The sequence below is a fragment of the Arachis ipaensis genome, chromosome B2, assembly GCF_059453495.1.
Source record: "Arachis ipaensis isolate K30076 ecotype BB chromosome B2, ASM5945349v1, whole genome shotgun sequence".
NCBI classification, from domain to species: Eukaryota; Viridiplantae; Streptophyta; class Magnoliopsida; order Fabales; family Fabaceae; genus Arachis; species Arachis ipaensis.
The window spans coordinates 13,607,552-13,625,911 of NC_142437.1; the positions used below are offsets into that span (position 1 = coordinate 13,607,552).

The 18,360-nt window shown below is 40.1% G+C and overlaps 1 protein-coding gene across 1 annotated transcript; it reads left to right on the forward strand.

Annotated features, from left to right (window-relative positions):
* Positions 1 to 11,509: 11,509 nt before the first annotated feature.
* Positions 11,510 to 15,094, forward strand: LOC148573080 (uncharacterized). Its single transcript, XM_088505663.1, has 6 exons — positions 11,510 to 11,717; positions 11,829 to 12,010; positions 12,134 to 12,345; positions 12,803 to 13,095; positions 13,249 to 13,396; positions 14,800 to 15,094. Exons 1-6 carry the CDS (start codon positions 11,510 to 11,512, stop codon positions 15,092 to 15,094), a joined length of 1,338 nt encoding a protein of 445 aa, XP_088361789.1.
* Positions 15,095 to 18,360: the final 3,266 nt, after the last annotated feature.

Below are 18,360 nucleotides of genomic sequence, written 5' to 3' on the forward strand. Positions count from 1 at the left end.
TGAAAGGTAGAAATAGCTTTTAACGAAATATTTATTGAATGGTTGGGCCTCGTTAAAACCCTCCGTCTTTGGGGGGAAAGAGTACCCGAGATAGATACTTAAGCGAAAATTAAAGTTCAGGAGTTGTAAAATGGGAAGATACAAATAAAAAGGGGTGACCTAGTTAGTTCGGCCTAGGTGTAGTATCGTCGTAAATTGGCGGCGTTCCAGGTCCTTGGGACTTCGTCGCCGTTAAGTCGTTCGAGTTTATACGCTCCCTTTCCGATTACCGCCTTGATTCTGTATGGTCCTTCCCAGTTGGGGGTGAGTTTCCCTTCTCCTGGGGTCGGGGGACCGATGTCGTTTCGTCGTAGGACGAGGTCGTCGGTCGCGAATTCTCGTTGGATGACTCCATGGTTGTATCTTAAGCTGATTCTCTGTTTTAGGGCTAGCTCTTTGATATGAGCTATGCTTCTTTCCTCGTCAATGAGATCTCGTTCTGCTTCCTCGTCGTTACCGCCGACCGTTTTCCTGGGGCTTGGGTCTCTGATTTCCACCGGAATGATTGCCTCCACGCCGTATGTTAATCGGAAGGGTGTTTCTCCCATGGTCGTTTGCGGTGTGGTTCGGTATGACCATAGGACTTATCTGATTTCGTCGGCCCATAGTCCTTTGGCTTCGTCGAGCCGTTTCTTGAGTCCCTTGACGATTATTTTGTTTGCGGATTTCACCTGTCCGTTTGTTTGGGGGTGTTCTACCGAGCTGAAACGGTGAGATACGCGTAGTCCTTCTAAGAATTTTCTGAACTTTTTGTCAGCAAATTGGGTTCCGTTGTCCGTGATAACGATCTCAGAGATCCCGAATCGGGTAATGATCTGTCGCCAGAGGAATTTACGGCATTGGGCTGCCGTTATGGAGGCTAAGGGTTCAGCTTCGATCCATTTGGTGTAGTAGTCTATGGCGACGATGAGATACCGGAGTTGACCGAGTGCCGTAGGGAAGGGTCCGACGAGGTCGATCCCCCAGGTTCCGAATGGCCGTTCTGCCGAGATGATGCTGAGTTTGTGAGGGGCGGCTTGGTGGATATTAGCGTGCCTTTGGCATTTGTCGCAGCTTTTGACTATTTGTATGGAATCCCGGATAACCGTGGGCCAGAAGTAGGCTGCCTGGATGACTTTTTGGGCTAATGTTTTGCCTCCGACATGGTGGCCGCAGCAGCCTTTGTGGATTTCGCGGAGTATGTACTCCATGTTCTCAGGTTCGACGCATTTGAGCAGGGGTTGCGAGAATCCGCGTTTGTATAGCTGTCCTGCGACAATGGTATAGTTGGCGGCTTCCCTTTTTATTCGTTTTCTCTCTTTGGGGTCTGGTGGCAGTGTTCCGTCGAGGAGGTATTGTAGGATAGGGTAGGTCCAAGATCCCTGGTTCGAGAATGTCAGATGAGCATTGGTCGTTGTTGACACGGAGGGTGACTTAACGACTTCCTGGATTAGCGATTTGTTATCGTGTCCGGGTTTGGTACTGGCTAGCTTGGAAAGTAGGTATGCCCTGGCATTTCGTTCCCTAGGAACGTGCTGTATGGTAACGTGCTCGAATCCTTCTTTTAGTTTGTTTACCTTGGCGAGGTATTGTTGGAGTAGGGGATCTCATGTCTGGTAGTCTCCGTTGATTTGGGAACTGACTACCTGTGAATCGGTATTTACTTCTAGGACCTTTGCTCCGACTTCCCGGGCTAAGGATAGGCCTGCCAAGAGGGCCTCGTATTCTACCTGGTTGTTTGAGACTGGGAATTTGTATCGTACTGACTGTTCGATCACGACTCCGTTTTGGCTTTCGAGAATGACTCCGGCACCTCCGGAAGTGATGTTTGAGGAGCCGTCAACGTGTAGTTTCCATGATTCGGGGGTGGAGTCTCCTGGTGTCATTTCGGCGATAAAGTCGGCCATGGCTTGTGCTTTGATCGCATATCGGGGTTCGAACTTGATATCGAACTGCGATAGTTTGATGGACCATGCTAGCATTCTGCCCGCTAGGTCGGGTTTTTGTAGTACCTGCTTGACCGCCTGGTCGGTTCGGACCGTAACGGAATGAGCCTGGAAGTATTGTCGTAGGCGCCGGAAGGCCGTAAGGAGTGCATAAGCTAGCTTTTCTATGCGTGAGTAGCGAGATTCCGCGTCCTGTAAGACTTTGCTTATGAAGTATATGGGTTTTTGATCTTTTTTCTCGTTTTCACGGATTAGTGCTGCTGCGAGTGCCTCCTCCGTTATGGAGAGGTATAGGTAGAGTGTTTCCCCTGTCTGGGGTTTGGTGAGGATTGGTTGTAGCCGGAATACGCGTCCATGAAGCTGAGATATCGGTGGCCGGATGCGGCATCTACTAATCCGTCGATGTTTGGTAAGGGAAAGGCGTCCTTTGGGCAGGCTTTGTTGAGGTCCGTGTAGTCGATGCACATTCGCCATTTCCCGTTAGATTTTTTCACTAGTACGACGTTGGCTAGCCATGTCGTGTAGGGGAGTTCTCTGATGAAGTTGGCTTCGAGTAGGGCTTTAACTTGCTTTTTGACCTCGGCGGCTCGGTCTGATGACATTTTTCGTCTCCTTTGTGCCACTGGCTTAGCTTTGGGGTCCACGGCTAGCCGGTGGGACATTAGGTCGGGGTTTATTCCCAGCATGTCGGCTGGTGTGAATGCGAACAAGTCTCTATTTTGTTTTAGGAGTTGGGAGACTTCTTCTTTGAGATCATATGGGAGGTTCCTATTAATGAAGGTGTATTCATCTTTGGTTGGCCTTATTTGTAGCTTTTCCATTTCTCCTTCTGGTTCTGGCCTGGGTTGGCCGTCTTGTCGGGCATCCAGATCGGCTAGGAATACCCCGGCCGCATCTCGGGATTTCTTCCTTAGGGCTAGGCTGGTGTTGTCGCATTCGGCTGCGACTTCTCGGTCCCCGTGGATGGTACCGACGGAGCCGTCGTCGGTTCTGAACTTCATAAGGAGGTATTTGGTAAAGATGACTGCGGAGAAGTCATTGATTGTTTTCCTTCCGAGAATCACGTTATAGGCTGTGGAGTCTTTTAGGACTACGAATTCAGATAGGATTGTCTTCTTCTGGCTGCTCGTTCCTATGGTGATGGGAAGTGTGATTGAGCCATCTGGTTTGAGGAAGTTGTCTCCGAGTCCCGTGACGCCGTTACGGTGTGTTTGGAGGTTGTCATTGTGGAGCCCAAGTTTATCGAAGGCTCCTCAGAAAAGAATGTTTGAGTCTGCCCCGGTGTCTACCAGTATCCTTCGCACTAGTCCTGTTCCGATTCTAGCCGAGATGACGAAAGGGGCATCCTCGGCCGAGGTGCCGTGCTGGCAATCCTCTGGTAAGAAGGTTATCGTGTTGTCGACCGCAGCGGTTGGGTTTGGTTTCTGACGGCCATTACTTTGAGATCTTTTTTCATCGTTAGTTTTGACTTACTTGATACGTCCTTGCCTGTGATGACGTTTACTATGATGGTCGGGTCTTCCTCCGGGCTTTCCCTGGGGGGTTGCTTTTGGGTTCTTGGGTTACGCCCTTCTCTCTCCGGCGACCTGTCTCTTTCCGCGCGTCTTGGTTCTCTGATGATTTTGGCAAATTCTGGGAGTTTGCCGTCTCGTATGGCTTGTTCGAGGGTGTCTTTAAGGTCAAAACAATCTTGTGTTTTGTGACCGTAACCCCGGTGGTAGTCGCAGTAGAGGGTTTTGTTGCCTCCCGTCCTTTCCTTGAGTTGTCGGGCTTTTGGAGTGATGCCTCGATCTGCTATTTGGTGGTATATCTCGGTAATTGGTGCTGTCAGGGGCGTGTAATTAGAGAATTTGCCAATTCTTGGTGGTCGGCTTGTATTTGTCGGTCTGGGGTGGTGTCTTTGATTCTCTCTGGGTGGTGGGTTTTGGCGAGAAGCCGAGTTGCCGTGTTGGGTGTTGTCGTGTTGCCGTTTGTTGGCGGCGACGACCTGGCTGACTTCTTTGTCATTGATGTAATCTTTGGCGACGTTCTGGATCTCGTGCATGGTCCATACTGGTTTGGTGGTGAGGTGTTTGCGAAAATCTTCGTTCATGAGTCCGTTGGTTAGGCAAAGGCTTGCGACGGAATCCGTGAGTCCGTCGACCGTCAGGCATTCGTCGTTGAAGCGGTCGAGGTATTTCCTTGTGGATTCTTCTTGTTTTTGCGTGATCCCCAGTAAGCTGATGGGGGTTGTTTGGCTTTAGTGATTCTGGTTGTGAATTGGGCCATGAATTTTCGTGTCACATCGTGAAAACTGGCTATGGATCCGTTTGGGAGGGCGTTGAACCATTTGATCGCCACTCCTGCTAGGGTTACCGGGAAGGCTCTGCATCGGACCGCGTCGGCCGCTCCTTCCAGGTTCATTCTGGCCTCGAAGGCCGTTAGGTGTTCCTGGGGATCTTTGGTTCCATCATACTTCATGTCGGTAGGTTTGTCAAAACCTTTGGGGAGTTTTGCTCTTAAGATTCTTTCTGTGAAGGGTGTAGCTCCCATTATTGTATGGTCGTTTCTCGTGCGCTTGGTGTTTCGGTACCTCCGATCTTCGTCTGAGTAGTGTTGATGACTCGGATCTCGGGAAGCGCTGCGGTTGTGTTTCTTGTTGTATCGCCGTTCTGGCGATCTCTCGTGCCCGTGGTCGCGTGAGGCACTGCGACCGTCTCTTCTATCGTGTCGTCGGGTTGGCGACCTACCGCGGCGAGACTTTGATCTGGAAGTTGCGTGGCTTCCGTGTTCGTTGTTGTATTTTTCTCTATTGATTAATTTGCCTTCGAGTTCCTGGACCAGGAGGCAGAGATCCTGGATGATCTGTGCCGCTTTGTCCCTAGCTTTCTCAGGATGTCGTTGGTCCGTGACGACGTGGTCGTTCGTGTGGTGGACAGTACTTGCTATTCTTGCTTGGTTTGTGACCTCCCGGTGTTCTGGGGTTGGGTTAAGCGGTCGGGAGTCATCCTGGCTTGAGGGGGTTTCCTCCAGGACGTCCCCCATCCGGCTCGGCTGGCACAAGTTCCCCACAGACGGCGCCAATGTACGAGATGTCTCTGGTACGGGTTGAGAGATGGATCGAGAACTTGCGGGTTGAGACAGATGCCGGATCACTTGCCTGGAGCAATGGGGGGCGATACCTGCAAAGACACTCCGACGCTCAAGTCAGAATGGATCTAAGAGGTAGAAGGTGTGAGGAATGAATGAATACCTGGAAGGACTTGGGTCCTCTATTTATAGGTGATGATGGGTATCTTATCTTATCTGGTTAAGATAAGATGGACGGATGAATTTGAAAGTTGGTTGGGAACTCTGAAAAGTCGATTTTTGGACCTTCTGAGCGAGATGCGAGTTGGACCCGAAGAGCCGGATCGAATGCAGTCCCGGATCCGAACTCCGTGGGTCGGATCCGTAACAGAATTAATAGCTTACTCGTGAAGTAAACTCTTGCGAAGAACGTTTTTATGGATTCGTTCATTGATTATCGGTGGATAATATATTAATAAGTATTCTCACCTTAAATTAAGCTCAAAATAACCCTCTTCCCTTAATTCTATACATACGCATATGTCTCAATCCAAATTTAGCTATTTCTATATACAAAGAAAAATAGTTGTGCAACTCATTTAATCATTTAATTTCTATGTGTATTAAAAATAAATTAAAAAGTCAATACTCTAAATATATATACAAACGAGGAAGTGAAAAATCATGAAAATAAGTTATATATTATATTAGTTTATATAAAAAGAAATATTGCATTTTCTTAAACCTTTTAGTCGTCATGGTTATCAAATTTGAAATGAATCGGCTAGGCCAATTATAAAACGGGTGAATCGGTTGCCTCCTCTTAAGTTCAGGTTAACATTAAAATTAACCAACTTAGTTGATCGAGTAGATAATTTATCTTGTCTGTTTAAATAAGTATTGAGGATTTAAATTCTATTTTATATATAACAGTTCATTAACCAATGACAAACTCTTAAATTTGTTGATAACCAGTGCAAATCAACCAAATTTAAGTTATTGAACCGAGCGGGTCGATAAACCTTGAACAATGCATTCGATTTTTTTTTTCTTTTTTTAAGGAGGGTGGATTAAGATAATTTTCAACTAATATCATAAGACTCATCCATATTACATTTTCACATACACAATATTAAAAATTTGCATCCACTATTAGATGGTTAACCGTTAGAGTTGTTACTAGGGGTATACATGGTCTGGTTCGACTCGAAGATTCGGTCTAGTCTCGAATATTTTAAGGGTTAATTTAGTGTGATTTCATCGGGTCTAGAGCTGGGTAAATGTCTAAAAAATAGACCCGATCATTATTTCGGGTCGGGTCCTAGCCATAGCTCGGGTTACCCGAATTCAGTCCGGTGGTCCGGTCATCATACATAATTAATATTTTGTGTTATTAGTGATGGATGATGGCTATTCTTATGTGGAATTTAAATATTATAAACCTTATTATTTTGTGTTGTTAGTCATTATAAGATTATAAGTTAATGTTTTATGTTTAAAATGCATAAGACTTTAGACTAATGCATAATATTGTGTTATTTATATTGACTTAAATATTTGGTATTATTAGACAATATTAATATTGATTATGGTTATGCTTTAATTTTAGAGAAGGGTTGGTTCTTGTTATATTTTTTTAAGTGAATTTTTTTATGTGAATTGTGAAATAACGGTTGGAGATTAGGTAATTTTTACATGCTAAAGACCTGGTTTTCATCCAGTTTTTACCCAATTTTTATCTGGCTCGAAGGTGCGTAGGTTTCATCGGGTTTAGGATCGAGTTAGAGTCTAAAAATTAGGCCCTGTCTATATTTCGAGTCGGGTCTGGGTTAAGCCAAATTCGATGTAGTCCGACTCATATACACCCCTAGTTGTTACATAGACCACACAGGCACACACATTAAAAACTTCTATTTTGGTGGATTCAATCCTTAGATCTTTACATGATAGATTTGTATACAATAGGAGTGTAAACGGATTCAGATAATTTAAATTTAGAGAGAATTAACAATCGTTTTAGTTGGATTGGTTAACATATCTTTTTTTATTAGACTTGAATTAATTTAAACTAATTAAATATGAGTTAGCTAGATTGGTTTAGATAATCAGATGTTTGATTGAAAATTAGATTTATAAAATATTAACAAAAATAAAAAAATTAAAAAAAAATTATGCAATAATAAAAAATAAAAAAGAAAAATAGGTAAGAAGAGAGAAAGGAAAATTGTAATTGTAGGTGGCTAAAACTGGAGTTAGGTATTTTTAAAATAAACATGAATACTGTAATTTTTAGGTGAATTTTACCCAATTCTCTCTAAAATAGCATGTAACTTATTCCCTATAATGTGTCACATCTTAATTGGATATTTACTTTTAATTTGAGTTACTATGTTAACCATAATTAGATTATATTGTAATTAAATTTTTAAAAGGGGTAAATATATAATGTATTAAAAGATTAGAAACTGATTTTTTTAATTTTCCAAATCACCTTAACGGTGCCCTAATCCTAAATTCTTATTTCTTGTTCTCTTTCAATGTCACTCAACAACTCTTCTTCACCAGTCAGCCTCTCCTAAAGTCTCGAACGGCCGAACTCTAGAGTCCAGAAGTCACAATCGCCGGCTCCTCTGATTCATCTCGCCAGCTCCGGTGCGTCTCCAACACTGCGCCGTCATGTCTGTGGCTCCCCTGCTCTGCGTCATCGCGTCTCCTTCCTTCGGTGCGTCTCTCGTCGTCATGTCCTCGTCTGTCGCTGCTGTGACCCCTGCCAGAATCTGCTTCGTCGTGCTTGGACAAGTTGGTTTTCTCTCTTTTCTACGTTCTTGAAACTTCCTATCAGTTTTTTTTAGTTATTCAGTTGGCTTATAATTTGATTACAATCAACGAGGCAATGCTGCTTGGGAGGCGCGACGAGGATGAAGGAATGGGGGAGGAGCAAAAGGTCGAAAGCTATTACAGAGGATTGGGATACATTTTCTGGAAATGATTTAGGGAAAAAACCATGTTTCAATTTTTAATACTTAAAAAAATTGCATAATTACCCATTTTAAAACTAATTTAATTGTAAAATAGTCTAATTATGGTTAACCTAATAACCAATTAAAAAGTAACACATCACACAGAATAAATTACATGTTACTTTACAAAAGGTATGGTAGAATTCACCAATTTTTTAATGTGATATATAAGATAATTGAGTCAGTTAGATTCTGTACTCTTAAATTTAATATCCGAACGAAGTGAAGCTTATTGAATTGCATCATATTTTGTCACTTAACTAAAGTTTCAACTACTATCTTATTACTGGGACTTTATTTTATGTTAACACGGATGGTTAGCGAATGTTCTCCTAGGGTTTCTATTAAGAAAATTGATCTTGTTGAACGTAGCACGAAAAAAGTGAAGAACCGAGAGGAGGGTGATCTAAATCAACCAGGAGTTAGCATGGAGGTCGTGGAAAAATCACAAGAGAGTCCAAAGATGTCTTACAAGAAATCCTTATTGACGATGCCGGATAAAGGCGAGGAGATTATTGATAATCTTTTTTTGATATTGAAGAAGATGAACCTGTTCCTGAGGACCACTGATATAAAGAAGAAGAAGGCCATATGAAAGAAAAACCCTTCGACCCGTGCCTGATCATTCAAGTCATGAAAGAAGAATTTGATAAATGGTGCAAGTCCTGACATGCTGCTTTAATTGTCAAAGTTCTTGGGAAGCAAGTAGGATTGGGTTTCATAGAACAACGTCTGAATCGTGATTGGGTTACAAAAGGTAAGATTAATGTTATTGATATGGATCGTGATTATTTTCTTGTTCATTTTTCAGATGAAGAAGATTACTCCCATGCACTTACTGGCAACCCTTGGATGATCGCTAGGCACTCTCTAATTGTTCAACGATGGAGACATTTCTTCCTATCTTCAGAGCATACTATGAGGAAGATAGCTGCATGAATCTAGATTCCTAATTTACCTATTAAATTATATAAGCATCGGTTCCTCTGGCGAGTAGGTTCGGCTATTAGAAATTTAGAACTATGTTAAAGATTGATCACGCTACATCTATTCACTCTCGAGGTCGCTTTGCAAGAATTTGCGTGGAGATTGATTTGACCTAAAAGCTTGTTCCTAGGATCTCGATTTTTGGAACTGTTCTGAATATTGAGTATGAGGGTCTCCACTTAATTTGCTTCAATTGTGGCAAGTATGGACATCTATCAGACTCGTGTTTGGAGCCATCGGAGATGGTGGAGAGTCCCCAAGGAGGTCTAGTTACCGAAGAGGAAGGACAAAGGCAAGCTAATCTGAATCCCAAAATTGCGGGCCAATTTAGCGAGACTCAAGGGAATCAATCACATCCTGACATTAAAAAATATAATCAGGAAACTCCACAATTTGGGTCGTGGATGATGGTTCAACGACCAATGAAGAAAAAATATGAGAAGAAAGTGCTTAACAACGAGACCTTATGTTGAGGAAGAAGATTTCTCCAAGTTGGAAAAGAAGGCTTATGCGCAAGACAACAATAATATGAAAGGATCAGGTTCGATATTCTGGCAGAAGAAATCATGGAGGATATGGTTGTGCAGGAGAATCACATGGAGAGTTCTTCAAAGGAAACCATGCTAGTTGGGCTGGCTATATCTAAACCGGAGGCCCAGAAAAATAATGGGCCACCCCCAATTCCTCCCAAGAAAGTGTTGAAAGCTAGAGTGGAAAAAAATCTGCAGGGTACCAAAAAAGGCCATGCTATCAAACTTGGGCCACTCCCAATTCTTCCCAAGAAAGTGTTGAAAGCTAGAGTGGAAAAAAACCTGCAGGGTATCAAAAAAGGCCATGCCATCAAACTTGGGCCCAATGTCAAAGGAAAAATTGCCAAGGCTAAGAACAAGATCGATGAAAACAATCTCCCCTTAGCTGATATCTCTAGAACTGAGGCATAGAAAACCGTTTCCTCATCCAGGAGTACAGAGAGGGTGGCTATTGAAATGGCCATGCTTGAAGACATGAGGTGGCTAAACAAAGTGCAGATAGAGGAATTTGTGGCTGCTAGAATAGCGAAAGAGATGTTTGATGCTCACACTGTGAGAAATGAATTCTTAAACCAGGTTCCGACGGGCATCCATGATCCGTCGTCCTCGAAGATGAATCTTAGGCGCCATCCTTCTCTCTCGGTTGCCACTCCTAATCATTCGAACAGGGATCTAGCTAAAAACACGCAGGTTGCAGCTAATTTTGCTGTTGTCAGTTCCGTGACTCCAGTGAGCAGAGATGGGTGTTCCTGAGTTTAGGTCCCTGAAGATCTTCCATTTTTCTTTTAGTCTATTTTTATGACTATTATAATCTGGAATTATAGAGGTGCTGGAGAGAAGACCTTTCCTTCTCTGATTAAAGACTTGAGAAGAGAGTTCCATGCTAGTTTCTTTGTTTTACTTGAAACCTATGTGAGTAGGGACAGAGGTGGGGATATTCGTAAAATGATGGCCTTTAATGGAGTCTTTGTCGAAAAGGCAAGAGGTCATGATGGTGGTATTTGGAGCTTATGGGACACCAATATTTGGAAAGTGGATGTGATGGACCACTGCTCGCAGGTTATTCATATGAAGGTTTTGACAGGTAATCATAATCCCTGGATTCTTTCGGCAGTGTATGGTAGCCCTTAGAGGATTAATCGAAAGGGACTTTGGGACAATATTCATTTGTTTAGAAGGAGTAATAACCTTCCCTAGTGCCTCGTTGGAGATTTCAACGCCTTTCTTCTTGATCCCGAGTGTAGAATGTGTTTTTAATTAGAGCAGAGGTGCTTGTCAGGACTTTCAATCGTGTGTTAATGACTGCTAGTTAATTAATTTAGGTTTTGTTGGGTCTCCTTCCAATTGGAAAAGGGAAAATTTCTTGGAGAAGCTTGATAAAGGTTTATGTAATCTGGACTGGCAAATTGCTTTTCCAGAAGCTTTTATCAAGCACCTTCCCTACCTTAAATCGGATCACACTCCGTTATGCCTCAATCTATCTTCGACGATGACACCTAACAAAGGAAAAAGGCCATTCAGATTTATGGCTTCCTGGCTTTCACACCCTAGGTTTGAAGATCTTATCAGCAGCTGGAAACTTGACGAGTCTTGATCTAACTGCATGCTTTGATTGCTTTCTTTCCAAGATGCTTTAAAGGAGTGAAACTTATTTGTCTTTGGTAATATCTTCAAAAGAAAAAAATAATTATCAAGAGATTACAAGGGTTGTCTGTGAGCTCGAGTAACAAGTATAGCTCTTATCTTGAGAATTTACAGTGTCTTATGGAAAAATATGACGAAATTCTAGTCTAAGAATAGATGATCTGGTTCCAGAATTCTAGATGCAATTGGCTGGAATTCAAAGACCGAAATACTAAATACTTTCATAGCACCACTCTCGCTAGAAAAAGAAATAAAGTTTCTCTCCCTTCAAGATGATAGTGGTAATTAGATTTCAAATAAGTCATGCTTAGAGAATATGGCTACTGAGTTTTATATTAAGCTTTATAATGATGACGATGTTGCTGTGAACTATATTCTCGAAAATGCTTTTCCTCCTCTAGATCATGGTTCAACAGCTATGTTGGATGCGCCTTTAACGGCGAGAGAGATCAAAGATTCCATTTTCAGCATGGGAAGAATGAAAGCGCCGAGGATCGATGGCCTCCAAGCCATCTTTTATCAAAGTAAATAGGATTTGGTTGGGCTTGATCTCTGCAGGTTGTTGTTTTGTATCTTTGAAGACCCCTTGAAAGTAGCTGAGATTAATGAAACATTGATCATCCTGATTTTAAAAGTTGCGCTAGCGACCAATCTCAAACAGATGCATCTGATAAGTCTGTGCAATATCTTTTACAAGGCTATGACTAAAATCTTTTCTACGAGATTAAGAAAAGTTATGGAGCATTTGGTTTCTCCTACACAATGCAGTTTTGTTCTTGGAAGAAATAGTTCGGACAATATCATCATTGATCAAGAGGTGATACATTCTATGAGGAATAAAAAATATTAGATAGCAATAAAGATCGATCTTGAGAAATCTTATGACAGACATAACTGGAGTTTCATCAGAAATACCCTGATTGATATTGGTTTTCCTTAGCACTTTGTCGAATTGGTTTGTGCTTGCATCACTACTCCAAGGATGAGACTTCTCTGGAATAGGGAGGTGCTCGAGGAATTTGCCCCCTCTAGAGGTATTCGCCAAGGAGACCTGATTTCTCCTTATATCTTTGTTCGATATATGAAGCATTTATCTCAACTAATCAATACAGCAGTTGGTCATGGGTTCTGGAAACCTATCCGTCTGAAGAAGTATAGTCCCAGCCTCTCCCATCTTTGCTTTGCGGATGATCTTATTCTTTTTGTGGAGGCTAATATGCAATAAGCTGACATTATCAATCGGGTGCTTGAAACTTTCTGTAACAATTTTGGTCATAAAGTTAATAATGAAAAGATTCTAATTTTTTCTCTCTCATAATGTGGGCAATAATGTTAGAGAAGATATTAGTGAAGCTCTCCACTTTACAAGAACGGATGAGTTAGGAAAATATCTTGGAGTTCCTATCCTTCACAACATAACATCAAACGACACCTTTAATGGGATAATTAGCATGCTCAATCTTCGGCTTAGTAGCTAGAAAGCCTCTTCTCAATCTCTAGCAGGACGAACTATCCTGGTGAAATCTGTCATTTCTTCTATTCCTAGTTATAATATACAAACTGCTAGTTTACCTATTGCTACTTGTAATGAGATTGATCGTAAATGCAGGAACTTTCTCTGGGAAAAGACAGATAACACGAAAAAGGTGCACCTGCTCAACTGGAGGGAGATCAACAATTCTAAAAATTTAGGAGGGTCAAGTATTCATCATGCTAAAGGCCTCAATCATGCCTTTATGATAAAGGCTGGGTGGGGTCATATTGAAAGGCCTGATGCTCTTCGAACTAAAGTCCTCCGCCCAAAGTATAAGTGCGGTAGTAATATTATACCAAGAATGGAAAGAAGAAGTTGTGAATCTAATCTGTGGAAGGGCATTTGCAAAGGGTGGAGTGATGTGGAACGTAATATAATATGGCGCATTAGAGATGGGTTTAGAATCAAATTATGGAAACATAGATGGCTGACAACCTTGGATAGCTTGGAAAATCATACAACTCAGGTAATAACTAGTTTGGAATTGGATGCCTCCCTGATGGACTTTTTGAATGTTTCAGGTGAATGGGATGGTGAGAAACTAAATGATTCTCTTCCGTTGGGTACAGTTCAGAAAATTATGGCTATGTCACCACCTTCACCTTGGAAGAATGTTGATCATATAGCTTGGAACCAAACTTCAGATAGAGCTTTTAGTCTTCAAACAACGTACCAAAGTATTATTAAGGATCCAGGAATGCCGAATCATACCTTCAATCTGATTTAGATTTGGAATAGGCCTAAGTGTGTCCGCACCTTCCTTTGGCTAGTGGCACAAGAGGCTATTCTCACTAATTCTGAACGAAGACGAAGACACACTACAAAAAAAACAATATTTGTAACAAAAAAAATTATTACAAAAAATCAAAATTTTGAAACAAAAGAATTTTGTAATAAAAAAAAGAGGCCGTTGCAGTATGTCCCGTTACAAAAAAATTTTGTAACAAAAAACGGAACTATTACAATTCATAGTGATATTTTCTAACAAATTTTTTTGATAAAAAAATTGAAATTTGTTACAAAAGTGACAACAAATTTAACAAATAAACTCTCTTTTATAACATTTTAGATTTGTGTTATAATATTTTGTTACAAAATACTACTTACTTTTGTAACATTTTTATTCTTAGTTACAAAAATAGATTCATTTTACAATATTTATTTAAATAATTGATATATCAATTAATTTTTTAAACGCGCTAACTCAACATTTGTTTGTATTTTTTAATTTTAATTATTTTTATTTATGTTTAATAATTAATTCTTTTAATTTAAAAAATTAATTTTTAGTCAACATTTAAGACTTGATTATTAGTAAAAATTACATATTAGTTTTATAAAAAATATAAAATAATATATACCATTTTTAAAAATTGATCATTTAATCTTTAATTTTTTATAAAAAATAATTAATTAATACAAATAATATTTTAAAAAAATAAATTTTTAAAACAAAATAAAATTATCTTAAAGATTTAATATTTTAAAATAATTTTTTTAGTTAGAAAAATTCATGTATTTTGTGACAAACAAATAATTTGTTACAAATAATATTGAATTTTATGACAAATTAATTTTTTGTTACAAAATAATTAGAGTTTTTGAAACAAATAGATATTTTGTTACAAAATATTTTAAACTTTTGCAACAACTTCATCTTTTGTTACAAAATATTATAAAATTTTGCAACAAAACACCGGTTCATTACAAAAACCAATATAATTTGTAACAAAAAAATCAAATCGTTACAAAATAACAAATAACTAATTTTTTGTAACAATTTTAAATTTCTTACAAAATGTTTGTTACAAATATTCTATTTTCTTGTAGTGACATATGACAAATTCATCCTTGTGCACCAGATTCAACCGTAATGAGAAAAGTGTTCTTCATGTCATTTGTGATTGCTATGTAGCCAAAGAAACTTGGCAGTTGTTGAATCCTCATATTTATAAGGACGACTTCTTGACTACTAATACAAAAGAGTGAATTAATACTAATCTATCTAAAGATTGGAGGTGGGCCTGCTTATTTGGGATTGTAATCTCTTCCTTGTGGTATTTTTGGAATAGGTGGATTTTTGAAGGCAAAACCAATGCTCTGAAAACTATGTATGACTCCATTCAAGCTCGCTGGGTGGAGATTGATAGGATCTGGAAAAATAACATCTACCGCAAAAAAGATTTCAATCTGACTGATGTCTTGATTCGGTGGCTTCCTCTGGCAGAAACAATGATTAAAATGAATGTGGATGTCTCCTTCTTTAGCCATAACAATAATGCTGCCTGTGGAAGAGTGTTTCGGGATCACTTGGACAGATTCGTTAAAGCTTTTGCTTGTAATTTGGGGAGTTGCTTTATTATGTAAGCAAAACTTTGGGCTATTGTCAAAGGGCTACAACTTGCTATAACTAATGGTTTGCAGAATATTTTGGTTAAATCTGATTTCCTGATGGTTTTGAGTTTTGTAAGAGAAGGGTACCCCAACTCCCACCCTTGTGCCCCTTATAGAAGATATTTAGATCCTAGAGAGTTGTGTTCAACATATCAACTGGAGACATACTCTGCGTGAAGCCAACTCAGTGGCTAACATTCTTGCAAAGAAAGGCCAAGAGATTATTCATGGCCTTCATGTGTTTGACTATTCCACTTCTGAAATAAAATCAGCGTTGCGTCTGGATGGAATAGGAAGCTTTAGACTAAGAGGATCAGGCTAGTCTTGGTTTTCCTTTATTAGGTGTCTGTGTTATTTTTCTTGCTTTTGCTCTGTTTTCTTTTGCTTTTTGGGGTCATTGACCCTTCTTTCTCACCAAAAAAGTAATAATAAAAATTAATATCCAAACCAATTAAGGATAAATACAATCAAATTTTATTCGATCAGATCAAATTACCTATTGAGAACAAGAACTAATATAATCAGTTCATATTGATTTTAATCGAATAATTGAGTTATCTATACTCGCTTATGCCCTTGGTATGAGAAGTAATAATAATCGCTTGGCTAACTCATACCTTGTGATATTATGTCTATTTTATTTAAGGTTTAATTATTCTGCAGGTCCCTATAATTTTTCTAAATTTTCAATTAGGTCTCTATAATTTTTTTCTTTTCAATTGGGTCCCTATACTATTTAATTTTTTTTCAATTAAGTCCCTACCGTTACAAAAATATCTAAAATAATGGATATTCTGTTAAAAATTTGAATATTCTAAGTTAAGTGTATTAAACTTAATTAGGACATCTGCATATTTTCTAAATTTCAAAATCACCATTTTTTTTTCCATCTTCAATGTTTTTTCAGTACCAATTCATTCAATAATATAATCATTTACCATTGTCCTGCTTCCACCACCAATCCCTACCAAAATCACCGCCATTACTGTCACTCTTCCTCTTCTTATTCCCACTCTCCACACTCATCACCCCGTCCGATAAGACGCTACCTTTCTCCAACCCCACCTTCGACGAAGTCCCCGCCACTGCCGGAGACGCATCTAAATCCAAAACCCTCATTGCCACAAAACTCTTCATCTTCTGATTCCTACTCGCCATACTCTCCACCACCGAACTATGATCACACTCTTCATCACCACTGCTCGCCACTACCATAACCACAACCGTGAACTTCCTCTTCTACCGCCACAATCCTAACCTCTTCCTTCACCTTGGCAAGCCCAAAATCTCCAATTTTAGCCCTAAACTCAGAATCTAACAAAATATTTCTCGGTTTAATGTCATTGTGAATCACTGGAGGGCCACAACAATGGTGCAAGTACACCAACCCTTTGGCCACCAAAATGACAACGTCGAAGCGCGTTTTCAAGATCATAAGCTTGGGACACTTGAGGTGCCATTTTTGGCCGTGCGTCGCGCACCATCGTTGTGTTGGGTGATTTTGCCGCTACAGACGTTGCCGTCTTCCTCAGTTGGTTCTGTTCCTCACCACGTACGATCACTGGCATTCAGAGCTCGTGTTCCACATTCAGAGCTCGTGTTCCACGTTCAGGTAGGTTGGTTCCTGAATTAGAAGCTCCAATTGCAAATATGAAATTGTTGTTGTGATTTGAATTTATCATGGTTTTGATGTCGAAGAGTTGCTCTCTTCCCGTCCGTTATCAGTGTTAGTTTCTAAATATTTTGATGTGGTATGAGTTCAGTTGGATGAATTGGAGAAGGGTTTCTGTTGAAATTTCCTGTAAAAAGTGCATACAAAGTTTAGAATTCTGTGAATTTAGTAGTAGAAATATAAATTATAATTAGAGGCCACTTATGGTAATAGAATTGAAGGCTATCTGTACTCTGATTGAATGCCTGTTGCAGGTTCTAATGCATACTAATTTCTTTTGTGCTGATGCTAGTTTTTGACTTTGTTATTATTGGGTGGAACTGTGTTGCACATGTTGTACTCCCCCATAAACTCCTTAAGTTTCTCCTTCACACTTTCCTTCAGCTTCGCCGCACCATCAACGGTGAAATTCACTTGAAAGCACGATCCCCATTCCTTCTACTATGTAGAAAGGGAGCTTGTTGGTAGAGGGAGGGTGGTGACGGAGGAAGAGGGTGAGGAGATAGTGGACGAGGTGGGGGGAATGGTGGAGGACAGTAAGGGTGAAAATTATAAATGTAGGTATGGATAAATAAGTAAATTCACACTTTTCCACCGTTTTTTAGACGTTTAACGTCAATAAAGACTTAATTAAAAAAATTTAAATACTATAGGGACTCAATTAAAAAGAAAAAATATAGAGACTTAATTAAAAATTTAATAAAACTATAAAGACCTGCAGAATAATTAAATATTTATTTAATTATTAGGGCAATTTTCTTAAATAAATTAAGTGGAGAAAGAATTTACCCAATTAAACATTTCTAAATACCAAGACGCAAATGTATTTTTTCATAATTCTATAGAAACCGTTACTGGTAGTAGCGGATTAGGAGAGAACGTAAACCGCTGCTAGCAGCCGCGGTTTACGTGTATTGGTGGCATAACAGAAACCATTATACGTAGCAACGGTTTTTGTAGAACGTGGTTTGGCCATAAACCACTACAGGTAGTAGCAGTTTATGTGTATTGGGTGTTGAACGTAAATCGCTGGAGGCAGTAGCAGTTTACGTGGAGTGCCTAGCAAAACCGGTGTCCAGATCCCAGTTGTGCCTCTGCTGTCTGACCCCGAACAAAAACAACTCTATAAGCCTTAAGTACATGGACTTCACCAATGACGTCACTTGTAGATTCCTGGTTCCCTTCAAAACAGAGTTGACGCACTCAGATATGTTGGTTGTCATGTGACCATATGGCCTGCCGCCATCCTTGTGCTGTGTCCACCTCTCATACTCCATCCTATTTGCCTAATCACACATAGCCGGATTTTCTATTCTTATAATATCAAACCAATACTCAAACTCGGCCTCTGTCTTCACATAAGCAGCATTCACCAGCCACCTCCTTGTATCCTGCCCCCTTGAAGCTGAGAGCAAAATTGGCGGTAACATGCCGGATACAAAATGCTCGATAAGCATGAGAAAGTTGCCAACCACTATCAGGTGCCTCTAGTGCCACCTTGATGCCGTTGTGCCTGTCAGAGATCACCAAAATGTCCGATTGTGGAGTCACATGTCTTCTCAGGTTG

Coding starts and splice junctions, on each gene's coding strand:
- LOC148573080 (XM_088505663.1), top strand. CDS start 11,510: ATGGCTACTGAGTTTTATATTAAGCTTTATAATGATGACGATGTTGCT. Junction 11,718..11,828: donor CCAAGCCATCTTTTATCAAA/GTAAATAGGATT, acceptor TGATTTTAAAAG/TTGCGCTAGCGACCAATCTC. Junction 13,397..14,799: donor GCTTTTAGTCTTCAAACAAC/GTACCAAAGTAT, acceptor TTTTTGGAATAG/GTGGATTTTTGAAGGCAAAA.